We start from the raw sequence: 14,430 nt of genomic DNA, 5'->3' as shown, positions 1-14,430 counted from the left end.
AACACATTTTGGTTTATCAAAAACGTGATTTACTCATACTAACAAATATCCATTACAAAGGGTCAAAGGCCGTTCCCATATATAATACCAACATCAGATCCGCGATAGTGTTTAGATGTATACAATTAAGCATTTAATTATCAATACATAATTTGCGAAATCTTACGATGCATCCAGAACCAATTTTATATACAGTATTAAGTACCGTTATCGGTAATTAGTTCAGAAAGAACGTTTTAGGTTTATCACTTATTGGAATAGAGGTAATTTTACCCTGTAAGTGTACCTTGTGTTTGAGTAACGGATACACCTCCACCAAACATGCTTGATTTATAGCTCTGAACACAAAAGTGCCCGATCTTTGCTAAATGACTTGAAAAAGACAAGTATACAACCCGTTGAACCAGGTCTTATATTATTTACCATGCTTTTAAAACGACAGACGCCTTTTGAACTATGAGTTGCCCTTCTAAACTATTCTATTGTATGCTAACAAGTTTGGGTAGTGATTGGCATAGCTATTTAAATCCTCATTGTTAATTTTCACATTTTGAGACGGGTATTACTATTTACATGATAAGGCTGTTTCTTTTAAAATGTCAGAATGATTATTGTTTACAATTCTGTTTGCTTTATTAACATGGGCAAAGTGTTTTTCAAGTAAAGCATCAGCTAAAAGTGTGATGGCAACGGTTATTCGGTTAACCGTTTATCCGTTTCTTAAGGAGGTTAACCGGTCACAAAATTAATGTTTTGTTACTCTTGCAGAAAACACAATTTTGTTGAACGCAATAAATGATCAAATCGTTAGTTTTGTGGTACGTCATTTAACAGTTTTGGCTAATCCGCTTATTTTATCACAAATTACCGACAATTACCACATCGTCATGCCCCCCCCCCCCCCCCCCTGTGAATCAAAAAGCGATAAGATAAGTATGCGATTGTGTTGACTACAATTGCTTGATAAAATCAATAAAGCTGGACACTGTGATTACACCCGGTCACTGTTGTTTTAACAACTATTGCAAACTTAAACGCCCAAATAAAACCACTATGCCCATTGCAAAATATATTTACGCTAATTGACAATTGTTATTTAACAGCAAACTGTTAATACACGTTATTCTTAAAGAATAATGAGTGTTACTCAAACACAACATAATTCAAATTCTTCACTAACTTTTATTGATCAAGATGTAGAACAATAATTATGTGTAAATGACAAGAAGCTCATGTTACAACAAAGAAATATCACAGTTCACCGACAAGTGTGTAAAAACTGTCGGATATGACTTGCGGAAATGACTTAGTATTAAATTCCAAATGAATAATATGAAATTTATAATTTGCATTCCCAATTTAAAGAACCAACAAAATGTGTAAAAAACAGTATTTTATTGATAACATGGTTAAATCAATTAGGTTACAAGACAATCAACAGGACAGAGTATATTTGCATATACATGTAACTATTTATAAACGTATATGTTTCTCGAATGTTTGTTTCATTTATGTGGTACAACGACAGTCGGTTAACCGGTTAACCGCTCGAATATCGAAACAGGCTAACCGTTTACGGATTTTCTTAGGTTTGCGATCCACTGTTGCACCTTTCTGAACAAAGTGAGCTCTCGGACTCTTGGTTTTTCATCTTAAAACGTATAAGTTGATCTTGTGTTTGTCTTCTCCTTTTTCGACTTAAATTTGCTGTTAACGAGTGGTTGATGATTCCTTAATAGTTGATCATCAAAGTGAGTAGTATGTCTTGACCTTTGAGATTAGAAATGTTATCGCCTTTATAAAACACGGATCACATAATGTTTCTGAACTGTCTTTATTATTGTATTAAAATATAGCATGGAGGCAATATCACATGATATATTATGATTATGCTTTGAAAAGTTATTTGAAATGATTTGACATATTATCATAAGTATATTAAACAGCTCTTAATATAATTGAGGGAGCAGATTAATTGTTTTATATGTTTACATTGCGGTAATACAAGCGGTAAAATAAGGCAAACTCACGCTTGTTGTATTGGGATTTTCGGTTGCCATGTTTATGAGTTCAAACAAACGTAAATCTGCCTGGACCGATATGATCGCGCTCTTTAATATATACTTTATAACCGTTTGTCTCGCATGTTGATTATTTACAGTTTTATAGTTATCAGACACCAGGTCAACCAGAAGAATTATTCCCAATCGTGTCGTGTTTCCGGTTAATATGGTTTGAAATGCTAGATATAATCATTTTCTGCCAATAAGAAGTAGCAAGGGTTAATCTGATTGTTCAGGCTTTTTAATGAAGCATAATAACGTTTCTTTTTAACTTATTATAGACATAATTTACTTTGTACTCAAGTTTCTTTGTAAACGAATCTTCAACACTGCAGGGAATGGAGGAAACAATGTCTCATAACATATACCGCCTCACCGTTTTGAGTTTTATAATTATCTCAAACAAAATCTGTCTCTTGACTACATCAAATATCACACTAGGTATCTTAAAATAATAAAGTTCTCTTAAATAGTGTTTTTCTTTTGCAACGAAAAGATATTTTTTAGGGTCCACATTGAAAACAATGCATGAACAAGTTTATAATAGTGATGTACCAAATAGATTCTAACGCAATATGCATGATCTGCATATATATATATATATAACATACGAAATACAAAGCATTGGTTTATGACAAAACAAAAAAATGGTATCCCTTTATTGTATAGGGCCTATACTGTCACACTCGCGCTTGTTATGAAAATGCCAAAGGATTACATTTCGTCCAATTTAAAATGAAAATGTGCCCTCTAAAATGTTTTATAAAATTTAAAATAAGTTATTCCAATGTTCGAAGTTGTTCAAACGGAGCTTAAGAATTATGTGCTATTTGCGCCGGAGGTATTTTTGCTCTCTCTTTATAAATAATATCGTCTTATCATATGATTAAGAAACCCATTATTAATGTTACAAATGAATCGGTCGATACATTAAATATGCTTTTGGAAATAAACGATTTGAAATTTGATTATTACTTAAATATATAGAGGATATGTGTTGGATTCGATTAAATATCGATTTTATTTCAGGAGTGATCATATAAAATATGTATTTTTATGATCATGAGTGAATTTAAATCGATATTCCATCGAATCCAACGAATTTCCTTTTTATTTTATGCTTTTTTACCATTTATTTAGATTGTAAAAGAGTTTAACTGGATATTTTCGCTGGATTTATGACGTCATTTCGTCCGTCGAAACAATGACGTCATTTCACAATAAAACAGTGAAAAATATCGATATTTTTCACTGATAGTTTTCATTGTTTAAAACAATGAAATATCAGTTTTATTTCACTGATATTTCTCTATAAACCATCGGAAAGCATCACTCACATACATCTTTTGAACCCAGCAGGCGTTAAATATTACTGCAACTATTGCGATATGTGTTTCACTGGTTTTGGTCAACTGTATGCCTGTTTTTGTCTTTCATGTATGTACTCATCTATTATATAGAACCTTCCCGAGTTCAATTCCTCTTTTTGTGGACTGAACGGTACATCCTACATTAGGGTTCCTTCAGCCTAACCGTACAAAGTAACACTCAAATGGCAAATCGTAAACACAAACACAATTATATACCATCATTTCAACCCACGTTTGCATAAGATATATTCGTCATAAATAGTGATATGATATATATAACATGCCATATTTTCAAAGGCCCGATCACCAATTAAGCTTGCACTGTCCCGTTGTCTGCCTTTTAAACTTAAACAGGGGCTCTTAATCAACGTATAACGGTAAGATGTTCTAATATAAAGATGATGACTACACTAAATTCAGATATGTAGTGAACACCTGTTGGTGGAATACCTGATGATAATACGTCCGCTTATACTGAACAAGTCACACAAAAGCTAAAATCCGCATTTGAAGTCATTATTAAATAGAAACAACTTTTTTTAAACGATCTAGCTCGGTTGTTAATTATTGGGTCAACTCTCGTACAGGCCAAATAAACAGTAAAGCTTTGGAAGCAATATCGAATTATATAGTTAAACCTATAAAAAAACTTGGTAAGATACATTTTGAAACTAAGATAGCATTCAAAGGCAATTACGGCTGCTTTCATTATTGTGTTAGTTTTACATATTTCTTTCTTTATCGTTAACTTAGTTCTGACAATACTATAATTAATTTACTGGGCATGTTTCTGGAATTTCATTATTGCTTTGTTGAATCATTTACAAGTACCTAAATGGCTGGATACGGACTAATTGGAAAATAATTGATTAAATGTATTTCTTGGGTAACAATAAAAATGTGGCTTCTTTTTTAATGGGTGTGTCGACGCATTCATGATATGATGATATATGTAAGTGACAAATCTAATTAAACAGATTGATTCATCGGCATGAAACTTCTCGATGTCGTTAACGGAATATTAATTGATTCCGTCAGGCATATCGCTTAGTTAATTAGTGGATATTTCGACCATGTAATGATCACAAGGATAATACATCATCACAAAACGATGCATGTTTGCTTTATTTTTGAAGAAAGCATTACAACAACCCCAATATGCTGACATCATCTTCCGACTGTGACTGAATTACACTTTGTCTTCACACCTAGGAAAAGGTGTACAATAAGAAGAAAAAGTCTATTAGTTTTTAATTTATTGAATGGTAGGTGGATGTGTGTTGGGATGGTTTGAAGACGTTTTTATAGTAACACTAAGACATAACACAATAAATAAATAAATCAACTGAGATGACATTTTAAATTGAAAATGTACGTTTTATTATGTGCACAATGTAATCTATCCAACAGCTTAACTGGTTCGGTTGCGTGCAACACATATTTACAAAGGAATTATTCATATTATGTTATGTTTTTCTTGATATTGCGAAACACATTTGTGGTTTCAAAATGAGTGTTTGTTTATATTTAAGAATAACTGTGAGGAAAACTTAACAAAAGTGCACACTAGGCAGAGGACAACACCTCATCAGAAGAATATCTCACTAAAAGCCTAATAACACTGAAACCGTGATGCTTGAATTTGAATTGCATTGGCGGGGTAAACAATCCATAAATGGAAAAAATGAGAGACTTGTCGTCGCATATTATAAAAGATACAAAATTTGAGACATTTTGCATCGACCGAAATGTGTTGTTTATCTACAATTGAGAACGAACGTTATAAAACCAGTATTTGTATGTTTGTCTAAGGACACTCTCTCGCGTTAGGAATAACACACCAACGGTAAGAAGTTTGTAGAAATATTGTATATGTAAATGATGAAAACAACAACGTTTACATATATCATTTTTAACGAAAATATACTTCATTCTTGATAAAATCATACATATTTCAAACTTAATGTTGTAAATGTTATATAGAAACACTTGGAAATAATCCAACTCCAGAAAGCGGACACTATCAAATGTAATAGGGTTGATAAAATGGTGCACTGCTCTTATCGTCATTTAGCTTTGTTGATTAATTTTTATTTTAAACAAATATAAAATCTTCAATCACATCGCTTTAGAAGGTCATTATATTTTACTTTCTGTAAAAGTTGGTCCATTAAAGTTTGTGTTATGGTTTTGTGAACGTTATTTGTTTTAATGTTGTTTTGGGCCTTGAACATGTATGTTTTGCCAGTTACGTAAAATATCTGCTTAATGTAGTCGAGCCATTCGGATGTGTTGGGGCTATTAAGCTTAAACAAATATATTATGTATGTATATTTTGATAGATCGGCATTATAATCTTTGACCAATACTTTATCATAGTTGCTTTAATTTGAATTTGTAGTGTGTATCTTCCAAGTTCAGCGTACAGAAAGAGTTTGGTGTTGATTTCATAGTTTGTTATTTTCTTTAAATGAGAAATATGTATATTCTTCAAATCGTTTGTGTTTTCGTAGCAAATTACTTCAGTGGAATATGTTAAAATTGGTAGAATAGTGCTATCGAATAAGGATACTTGCAAGTCGATTAGGGGATCAAGGGTATATATTCGTTTGTATAGCAGATGCAGTGCTTTATATGCATGTTCTTCAATATGTGATCGTGCTTTTAGAAAACTTCCACTGTGACTAAAGTATGTTCCTAGATACTTATAATGTTCTACTATTTCGATCAATTTATTGTTTATTTTGAATGAGTATTTATTCCAAGATCTTTCATTGGTGCTAAATACTATTACTTTAGTTTTTTCTACATTTACTGTTAGTTTCCATTGTTTACAATATTTGTCAAAATCGTCTAAACATTTTTGAAAAGCTTGTGGGGAATCTGCCATGAGAATGGTATCGTCGGCAAACACAAGAGAAATTAAGGCCAGCAATTGCGTTGTTTCTCCATCCTGGTACTCAATTTCAATTCTTTTGTTGTTACTATTTTTTTATGTATTCAAGTAGGTCATTAAGGTAATAAGAAAATAAAATAGGAGAAAAATTGTCCCCATGTCGGACACCCTCTTCGCAGGAAAAGAAAGCTGCATGGTCATTATTTGTTTGAACACATGAGTTGATGTTGTCGTACACATTTTTGACAATACTAATGAATTTGCATTGTACATTGTTGTTGATAAGTTTAGAGAAAAGATCCGCTCTTGGGATGGGTGGACGAGCATTAGAAAAAATATGTTATCTGTTGTTGGACAGTTTTTATTGAATCCAACTGGATTTTTGTTGATTATGGAATTTTGATTTCTATACCTAGTTAATCTTTCGTTTAAAACGGATGTGAACATGCTTCCTAGACATGAAACCATCGGAATAGGTCTATAATTTTCAGGGTTATCGCTCGGACCTTTGCCTTTGTATATTGGAAAGATGTACCCTTTCGCCTAGGTATCTGGTATGATCCCACTTTCAAAATCATATTAAAAAGTCTACTATAAATTTGCAACATCCGGGTTTTTGTGGCTTTTATATTATCGTTGCAAATATTGTCGGCCTGGCTACACGTTTTTCCAGTTTAACATTTGTGTGATCATTTTGTAAATTTCTTCAGAGATGATTGTCGAGTTAAGGGTATTTGCTGTGTTGTTGTCGGTTATATTAGGTAGAGCGCTATGTAGCTGTGTGTCACTTGTATTTTCGTGTTGTGTTGTGTGTAAGACTTTGGAATATGTATAGAATTCTTATATGCTTGGTATTATATTATATCTTTAAGAATTTCAAGTGATGTTAGGAAATTTCAATAATGCTTGGGTTGTTTATTTATCCGTAAATGGAATTCCGTACGGTGTTGATATTGTTTGTAATGGAAATGCAAGATCCGCTTGTAATCTTTGTGTTTCAGTGCGTTTTTATTTGCTGTTGTTTTGTTTTGATTGTAGAGTTTACGCATTCGTTTATCGATAATCTCTTGTTAATGCACTGACGCCGGGGTCACGCCCGTACCAGGATTTGGATCTAATTGAACATGTATGGTTTTTAGGACTTCGACATGGTTGAGCTTTATTGTTTGCACCGCTGTCGTATGAAATAGTTGCGGTAATTGTGTCAGGGTCATGCTGATACTTTTGGTGCTGTTGCGACTGTATATTTCGGCGTGGATAATATTGTTATGTTTCAATTTTATTGTTATAATTGTTATTGTTTTGGGTATTATTATCGTTGTTGTTGGAGGTGGTGGCATTATTAGTGTAGGTAGATTTAGTTGTAGTGGTATTAGTATTTTCTGTTGCTGTTGTTGTAGCATCATTTTGTGTGTTTTTTTAGTAAGGAGTATATTTGCGATAAATCGTGGTTTTCAAAATTCAGGGCAAATTCGGTTTGCTTATCTGGTTTCCATAACCTGCTGTGTAGTTGTTGTATAAACTCTATAAACGATGATACAGTTTCAAGTCATGATCTTATTTGACAAAAAAAAACGAAATGTTAATGCGCATACACCTCAATTTGTACTTTTGTACATGTGTTCAATTTTCGATATTAATATTTCTCTGTTATATAGGTGCATGCCCACATAAACTGAACAAACATGCACATGTTCGATTGTTGGTTATGAATCCCGGTACTTCATGGGTGAAACATCAACTAAGTAATTGTATTTACAGTTTTCTGAATTGTACAGTTGGTCGAGTATATTGACCCTAGGATAAACCAAACGTACGGATAATTTCTTTTTATGTATAGGGCGCTCATATCGCAAATGTGAGATTGCGATGTTTGAGTTTTCGTTCTTTGATAATTATTATTACCAGGATTTCTTATAAAAGGCAAACGTTTTGGAATCAATATTCGCATTAAACACAAATAATATGTTCGTTCTTCTGGCATCATACAATTTATGTGAATATAATTAACAGTGCCATAGACATTACAGAATTGCTCGGGCTATCTTGTCTCGCAGCCTATTGAACATCACAAATAATTTTAGAACGTTCAGTCAGTATAACATTTACAGCAGCTGAACTATTGGAAGCCATTGACAGTTTACTTGGGAATGACTTTTGTCTGTCAGAAGCACACACGTCTCCGCAGTCGGGTTTGCATACAGCACTTTAGTCTTAGGAAACATTGCGCTATTTAAAAAACTCGAGTGTCGTTACATGCAATCGCCAATTACTGCGATGTATTAAGAACATTACGTTGTTTAATTATATCTTAAATTATTTGGATTTAGTGATCTTTAACAGGCATATACTAATATAATCGACCGAAAATAATCGAATAGATACAAACAAAATGGGTCCAAATGAAAGCTCAATTACCGGATTTAACGCTACGTTTGGACAGCAGAAAACACATGGAGAACTACATTATGACTCTTTGTATAGACTTTTTTCTGTTCTTACGAACGTTGTAATTTTTGCTGTTGGCATTACGGGTAACACCCTTGTGGTTCTTGTCGTAGTGCGCATTCGAAGCATGTGGACACCGACCAATTGTTATTTGATAAGTTTAGCCATTGCTGATATCCTTGTGCTTTTGTCAGCAACATTGCCAGCGATTCCAGAAACATTTTTCCAAATAAACGAATGGCCGTTCGGACGAGTATTGTGCTCATTGTTGGTGTTTTTGCAGTATTTAGGTGTCGACATGGCATCGTTATCTATTACGGCGTTCACAATGGAACGATACATTGCCATATGTCATCCGCTGCGATCACACAGAATATGCACGGTAAATAGGGCAAAGCGCATTATTGCTGGAATTTGGACCTTTGGAATTCTGTATTGCACACCATGGTTGGGGCTAACAAATTTGATTGAAGAAAAGCGGAATACAATCACCGTTCAATTATGTCAAATCCGTTTAAAACGTGAACAATATCTTGCATATTATTTAGCCGACTTTATTTTGTTTTATATCATACCCCTCTTAATAAGTGCTATACTATATGGACTAATCGCCCGTATGATGTTCAAAACCAACATAGGCCAGAATAATAGCGGGCTCTCTCTAACATCTAATCGGAATAAGGAACGACAAATGACGTCTCGACTACAGGTATTTGTATTTATAGTTTCACAAACAAATTGGAAATTGTTATTAAGAATCTCTTTGAAAAATACTCCGAAACAAAGGTTGGTCCATGTTTCTTATAAATTTTGTTTTTTAAATTTTCTGATAGTATAATATAATAAATATATATATTTGCACAATAATCTGCAAACAAAACAATAAAGCTAAACGTTTAAACCTTTTGTTCATGCTTTAAGGTAAATCAGAGGTAAAATATTTGTGATCATTATTTGCTATTATGCATTATTATTATACTCTATTTAAACAAAACTAAATAAAAGAAAGCTTATAAATGTGGCCTAATATTAATTGTAATTATAATTGCAAAAATGGTAATAATACTTATGAACAAATAATCATATTAGTTTGGATATAACCATTAGTAGTAGTAGTAGTGAAAATAGAAGTAGTGATAGTATTAGAAGTAGAAGTAATACAAGTAGCATTAATATTGTTGTCCCCTACTAGTGAAATCGGAGGGGACTTATGGCTTGCTCTCTGTCTGTCAGCCTGTCAGTCAGTCCGTCAGTTGTCACACTTTTCTGGATCCTGCGATAACGTTAAATGATCTTCATAATTTTTCATGAAACTTGAAACATGGACAGATGTCAAAATGAACATTTTGCACGTCATTTCATTGTGTTCCTACGTCAAAAATTATTGTTGCTGTGGCAACATATATATATATATATATATATATATATATATATATATATATATATATATATATATATATATATATGTGTGTATATATTATTACTAGTAATATTATGTATATTACTAGTATTAAGTGTATTATTAAGTAGTGTTATTCTTATTATTTTTATTAATATTAAACAAAATATTAATAATATTATTATTATCATTGATATATGTTTTATTAAATATTTTTAAGGAACTAAAATCATTAATATACACAAACTTTCATTTCATTTTTGGACGAGTAGTAAGTAACCAATAGTCTATGCTAAGTGATTTTCCTTACAATGTAACAAGCATTGCCGTCATACCCAACAGCTAAGAAAGACTTGAGATTTGTTTTAAAAACTAACACAACTATTAATTAACATTGCTTTTACATTTTATAAACAAGAAATAAATGATCACAAATCATGAATAGTTTCATCGATCAGGATTTAACATAATTGATACAATTTCCTACTATAAACGTAGCTAATTAATGCGCACGACTTAAACGGTGTTTAACATGTTCATGCGTAATTCTTTGAAATAGCAATAACTTAACTACCCTTTTAGCATATTGTATTAAGTTAATGTTTTTCTTATCCATATTGCAAACGAACAATGCCTCGATTAGAGTTTTACTTCTTAAGCCGAATTCTTCAAAACAGACATGGTTAATAGGCAATCGCATTTTAACAATTAATACTATATACAATGCACATATATGCCATATGTAATGTAATGATATATGCAGTATTGGAATTTTCAGAACACATAATACAAGCACAGAATTTAGACTTAAATAACACACCTCATAGGAGAAAAAGTAATTCTCGAACTGTCATAAGCACACTTTTCTTACATCAGTTATATTTTACTGTTTGATTATTTTTAATGACATTGTACTTTATCGTTGTCATGTGTTCGCATGAATTTGTGCTATGTGTCAAATAAATAACATACATATTTCATATTAAATAACAAACAAAAAGACACCAGAAACTATATAAGGAGTGAACACCAACAATTTATATAACATGTTTCAAAACTGGAATTACGTTAAAACCAACAACGTTTGCCACGACTGTTATGTTTGTTTATCGTCATGATTTGGTACAGATAAATACCAATTACCAATAAAACCATTGACATTCCTATTATCTCCCGAATCTAATCTATTTTTATAGTTTATATAAGTGTTTGTTTGTATTAAACTACAAAGTAGAGTTGGATTTATTTTACTCAGCATTTCCTGAACAGTAAATACGTTTGTCTTATGTTTTGTTTACTACTCGTTAAATGTTGTGTTACGAGTAAAAGTATTTGTGAATTAATGAATTATTCATTGAAAAGTATGGCTGTTTTATATTAGAACGGTACATAGGCGTACATTACTGCGTAATATTTATTGATAGTATACGTATGTTTCATTCATACTGTTCAATAATATCACATGATCATAATTTAAATGAGTGTTATAAGTGGGTGTATGTATATTTTTGTTGTTATCTTATTGCATCTATTAAAATGTGTCCAAGAGGGCTATTTGTCCACTTAAATACATTAAAAGACATGTAGAATGTAGAATCATGTTTTAAGGTTGTACATATATATACTTAATTGATCTAATTAATTTGTGCGTGTTGATTCCGACGCCAAGGGATATACATAGATACGTTTCATGAATGTCCGTAATTTATGTTTTTTGTTGCAGGTAGTTCGAATGTTAGCAGTAATTGTCGTAGTGTTTATGGTCACGTGGATGCCGTACAGGACCATGGTCGTCTACAACTCGATTGCCCGCGAGAAATACCTCGACTTTTGGTTTCTGATGTTCTGTCGGACCATGGTCTATATCAACAGCGCCATTAATCCGATCTTGTATAACGCAATGTCCATAAAGTTCAGACATGCCTTCCAGCGAGTACTTTGTTGCTGTAAGTATGTTCTTATACGTGTAATTTATTAAGAAGTTAACAAATATATAACTCTTCGGATAACACAGATATATGTTCACCGATCGCATATTCACATGTAAGCCTTTTATTGTCTTCTTTTTTATGATGAAAATAAGAATTAAACAATTTATCATCGCTCGTATCGACCTCTTAACATCTTGTTTAAATGAGAACACTCTTTATTTTCAATACGAAGCCTATCAAACTTTGTGACATATCAATTTAATAAAATGATAAAGATTTTACTTATCATTAAATATAGAAGTCGAAATTTATTGAATAATACATATAAATACGTCTGTAATAATTATCTTTTGTTGTGAATGATATTCAAACATATGGCTAGAAATGTCAAATATTATTGTAAGTACAACAATTATATTTATTTAATACACAGTCTACATACGAGTCGCGTGGTTCAAATATATCTTATACCGGACCAGCTTTTGCCTTCGCGCAGCCTGTTTAGGAGCTTAACTCTCCGAAAACGAGGCCGGGAAATCTCGCTTAATTATTAAGTGATGGTTCCTGACCAGACTGCGCGAATGAGAAGGCTGATATGGATTTACACAGGACGCAGATAATGTTAATGTTAAATAATGCAAATTGAGTCATGCTTATAGTAGACCAAATATCAATGTTCTAATTTACCTTGAACACAATATTGACAGGCAAAGCCCAAAACTACGGACACATGTCAGTATATAGTGACTTGGAGCACGCGATCATTATATCTAAACGGCAGTCCAGTGACTCGAGAAAGCCATTACAAAGCCATTCCAACGGACACATAGCGGCCTCTTCCTCACACAATCTCAGGAGAGATATCACAGCGCATGCATCCTTCTCTTTGTCGTAATGATACATATGTGTACACGTGTTTTACATCGGATTATTTATGGACTTTCCAACATATTTAAATATTCGTATGTGTCACTGAATTTCAAGTTATGAAGCAAAACAACTAGTTTTATATGAAAACCGTGAATTGAATCATGCCTTCTCTGCTATATTAAAATGCAAGGATCGGACGAGCCTTTTTATTTTTTTTCATTATTTTCGCAAGATTATCGATTACAATTGGATTAATTAAAAAAGATTATCGTGTTTCAATTATCAAACTATTGAACAGGCAGTCACAAACTACTATTTAATTAATTCTTACATGTAAACATGCCACTAATATTGTACGATGCTTGTTATACCTTTGTTATGTACAAATAAACATATTGTAACGTATTGTTTTCTTTTTTTAAATAAGCCCGAAAGGCAATTGCCAAAATGTATAATGTATAAATATTGTGCTAACACAATGAATAGTGCACACAGGTTGTCATTAACAAAAACAATGCTGCTGAAGTAAGTTTGAAACACTAGAAACAAGGTATGAAGAAAGTTTGCAGAACAAAATAAGCATCGTAACTTGTTATATTTAATCTGAAGAATCTACAAGGTGAATTAATATTCAAAAACATCATTTTTCAAGAAGTTGTACTGCAAGATATGTTTTACTCAAAATAGAATCTTACAGACGAAGATATAAATGTAAGTTTTAAAGTATTATTGAAGGCAGGCAGGCAGGCAGGCAGGCAGGCAGGCAGGCAGGCAGACAGACAGAGAGACAAACAGACAGACAGACAGACAGACAGAGAGACAGACAGAGAGACAGACAGGCAGGCAGGCAGGCAGGCAGGCAGGCAGGCAGACAGACAGAGAGACAAACAGACAGACAGACAGACAGAGAGACAGACAGAGAGACAGACAGACAGAGAGACAGACAGACAGACAGACAGACAGACAGACAGACAGACAGACAGACAGACAGACAGACAGACAGGCAGGCAGGCAGGCAGGCAGGCCGACAGACAGACAGACAGACAGACAGACAGACAGATAGACAGACAGACAGACAGAAAGACAGACAGACAGACAGGCAGGCAGGCATGTAGCTAGGCAGGCAGACAGCCAGACTGACAGACAGACAGACAAATTGAAAGACAAATTGTCTAGACTGTCTAGACAAACCGACAGATAGACAGACAAATGCACAGAAAAAATTACTGACTGACTAACTGTTTCGAAAGAGTTTCTAGATAGAGTGACAAAAAAAAGACGGACCGGACAGACATACATACATGAAGACAGACAGACAGACATAGTGACATACATACATATTGACATACATAGATATTGACAGACAGACATATTGAACGACATACTGTCCAGACTGTCTAGACAGACTGACAGATAGACAGAAAAAAATGCACAATAACAATGAATGAAGAAC

General features: G+C 33.0%; 1 protein-coding gene across 1 annotated transcript; it reads left to right on the top strand.

The window, feature by feature from the left end:
* Positions 1 to 8,721: 8,721 nt before the first annotated feature.
* On the top strand, positions 8,722 to 13,094 carry LOC127845943 (thyrotropin-releasing hormone receptor-like). The gene is made up of 3 exons (XM_052377121.1): positions 8,722 to 9,486; positions 11,900 to 12,122; positions 12,815 to 13,094. The coding sequence occupies exons 1-3, from the start codon at positions 8,722 to 8,724 to the stop codon at positions 13,000 to 13,002; spliced, it is 1,176 nt and encodes a 391-aa protein (XP_052233081.1). The 3' UTR covers positions 13,003 to 13,094.
* The last annotated feature ends 1,336 nt before the right edge of the window (positions 13,095 to 14,430 follow it).

Source organism: Dreissena polymorpha, chromosome 9 (genome assembly GCF_020536995.1).
Source record: "Dreissena polymorpha isolate Duluth1 chromosome 9, UMN_Dpol_1.0, whole genome shotgun sequence".
Taxonomy (NCBI): domain Eukaryota; kingdom Metazoa; phylum Mollusca; class Bivalvia; order Myida; family Dreissenidae; genus Dreissena; species Dreissena polymorpha.
Note: the sequence above shows the minus strand (reverse complement) of the source record. Positions and strands in the feature narration are given on the sequence as shown.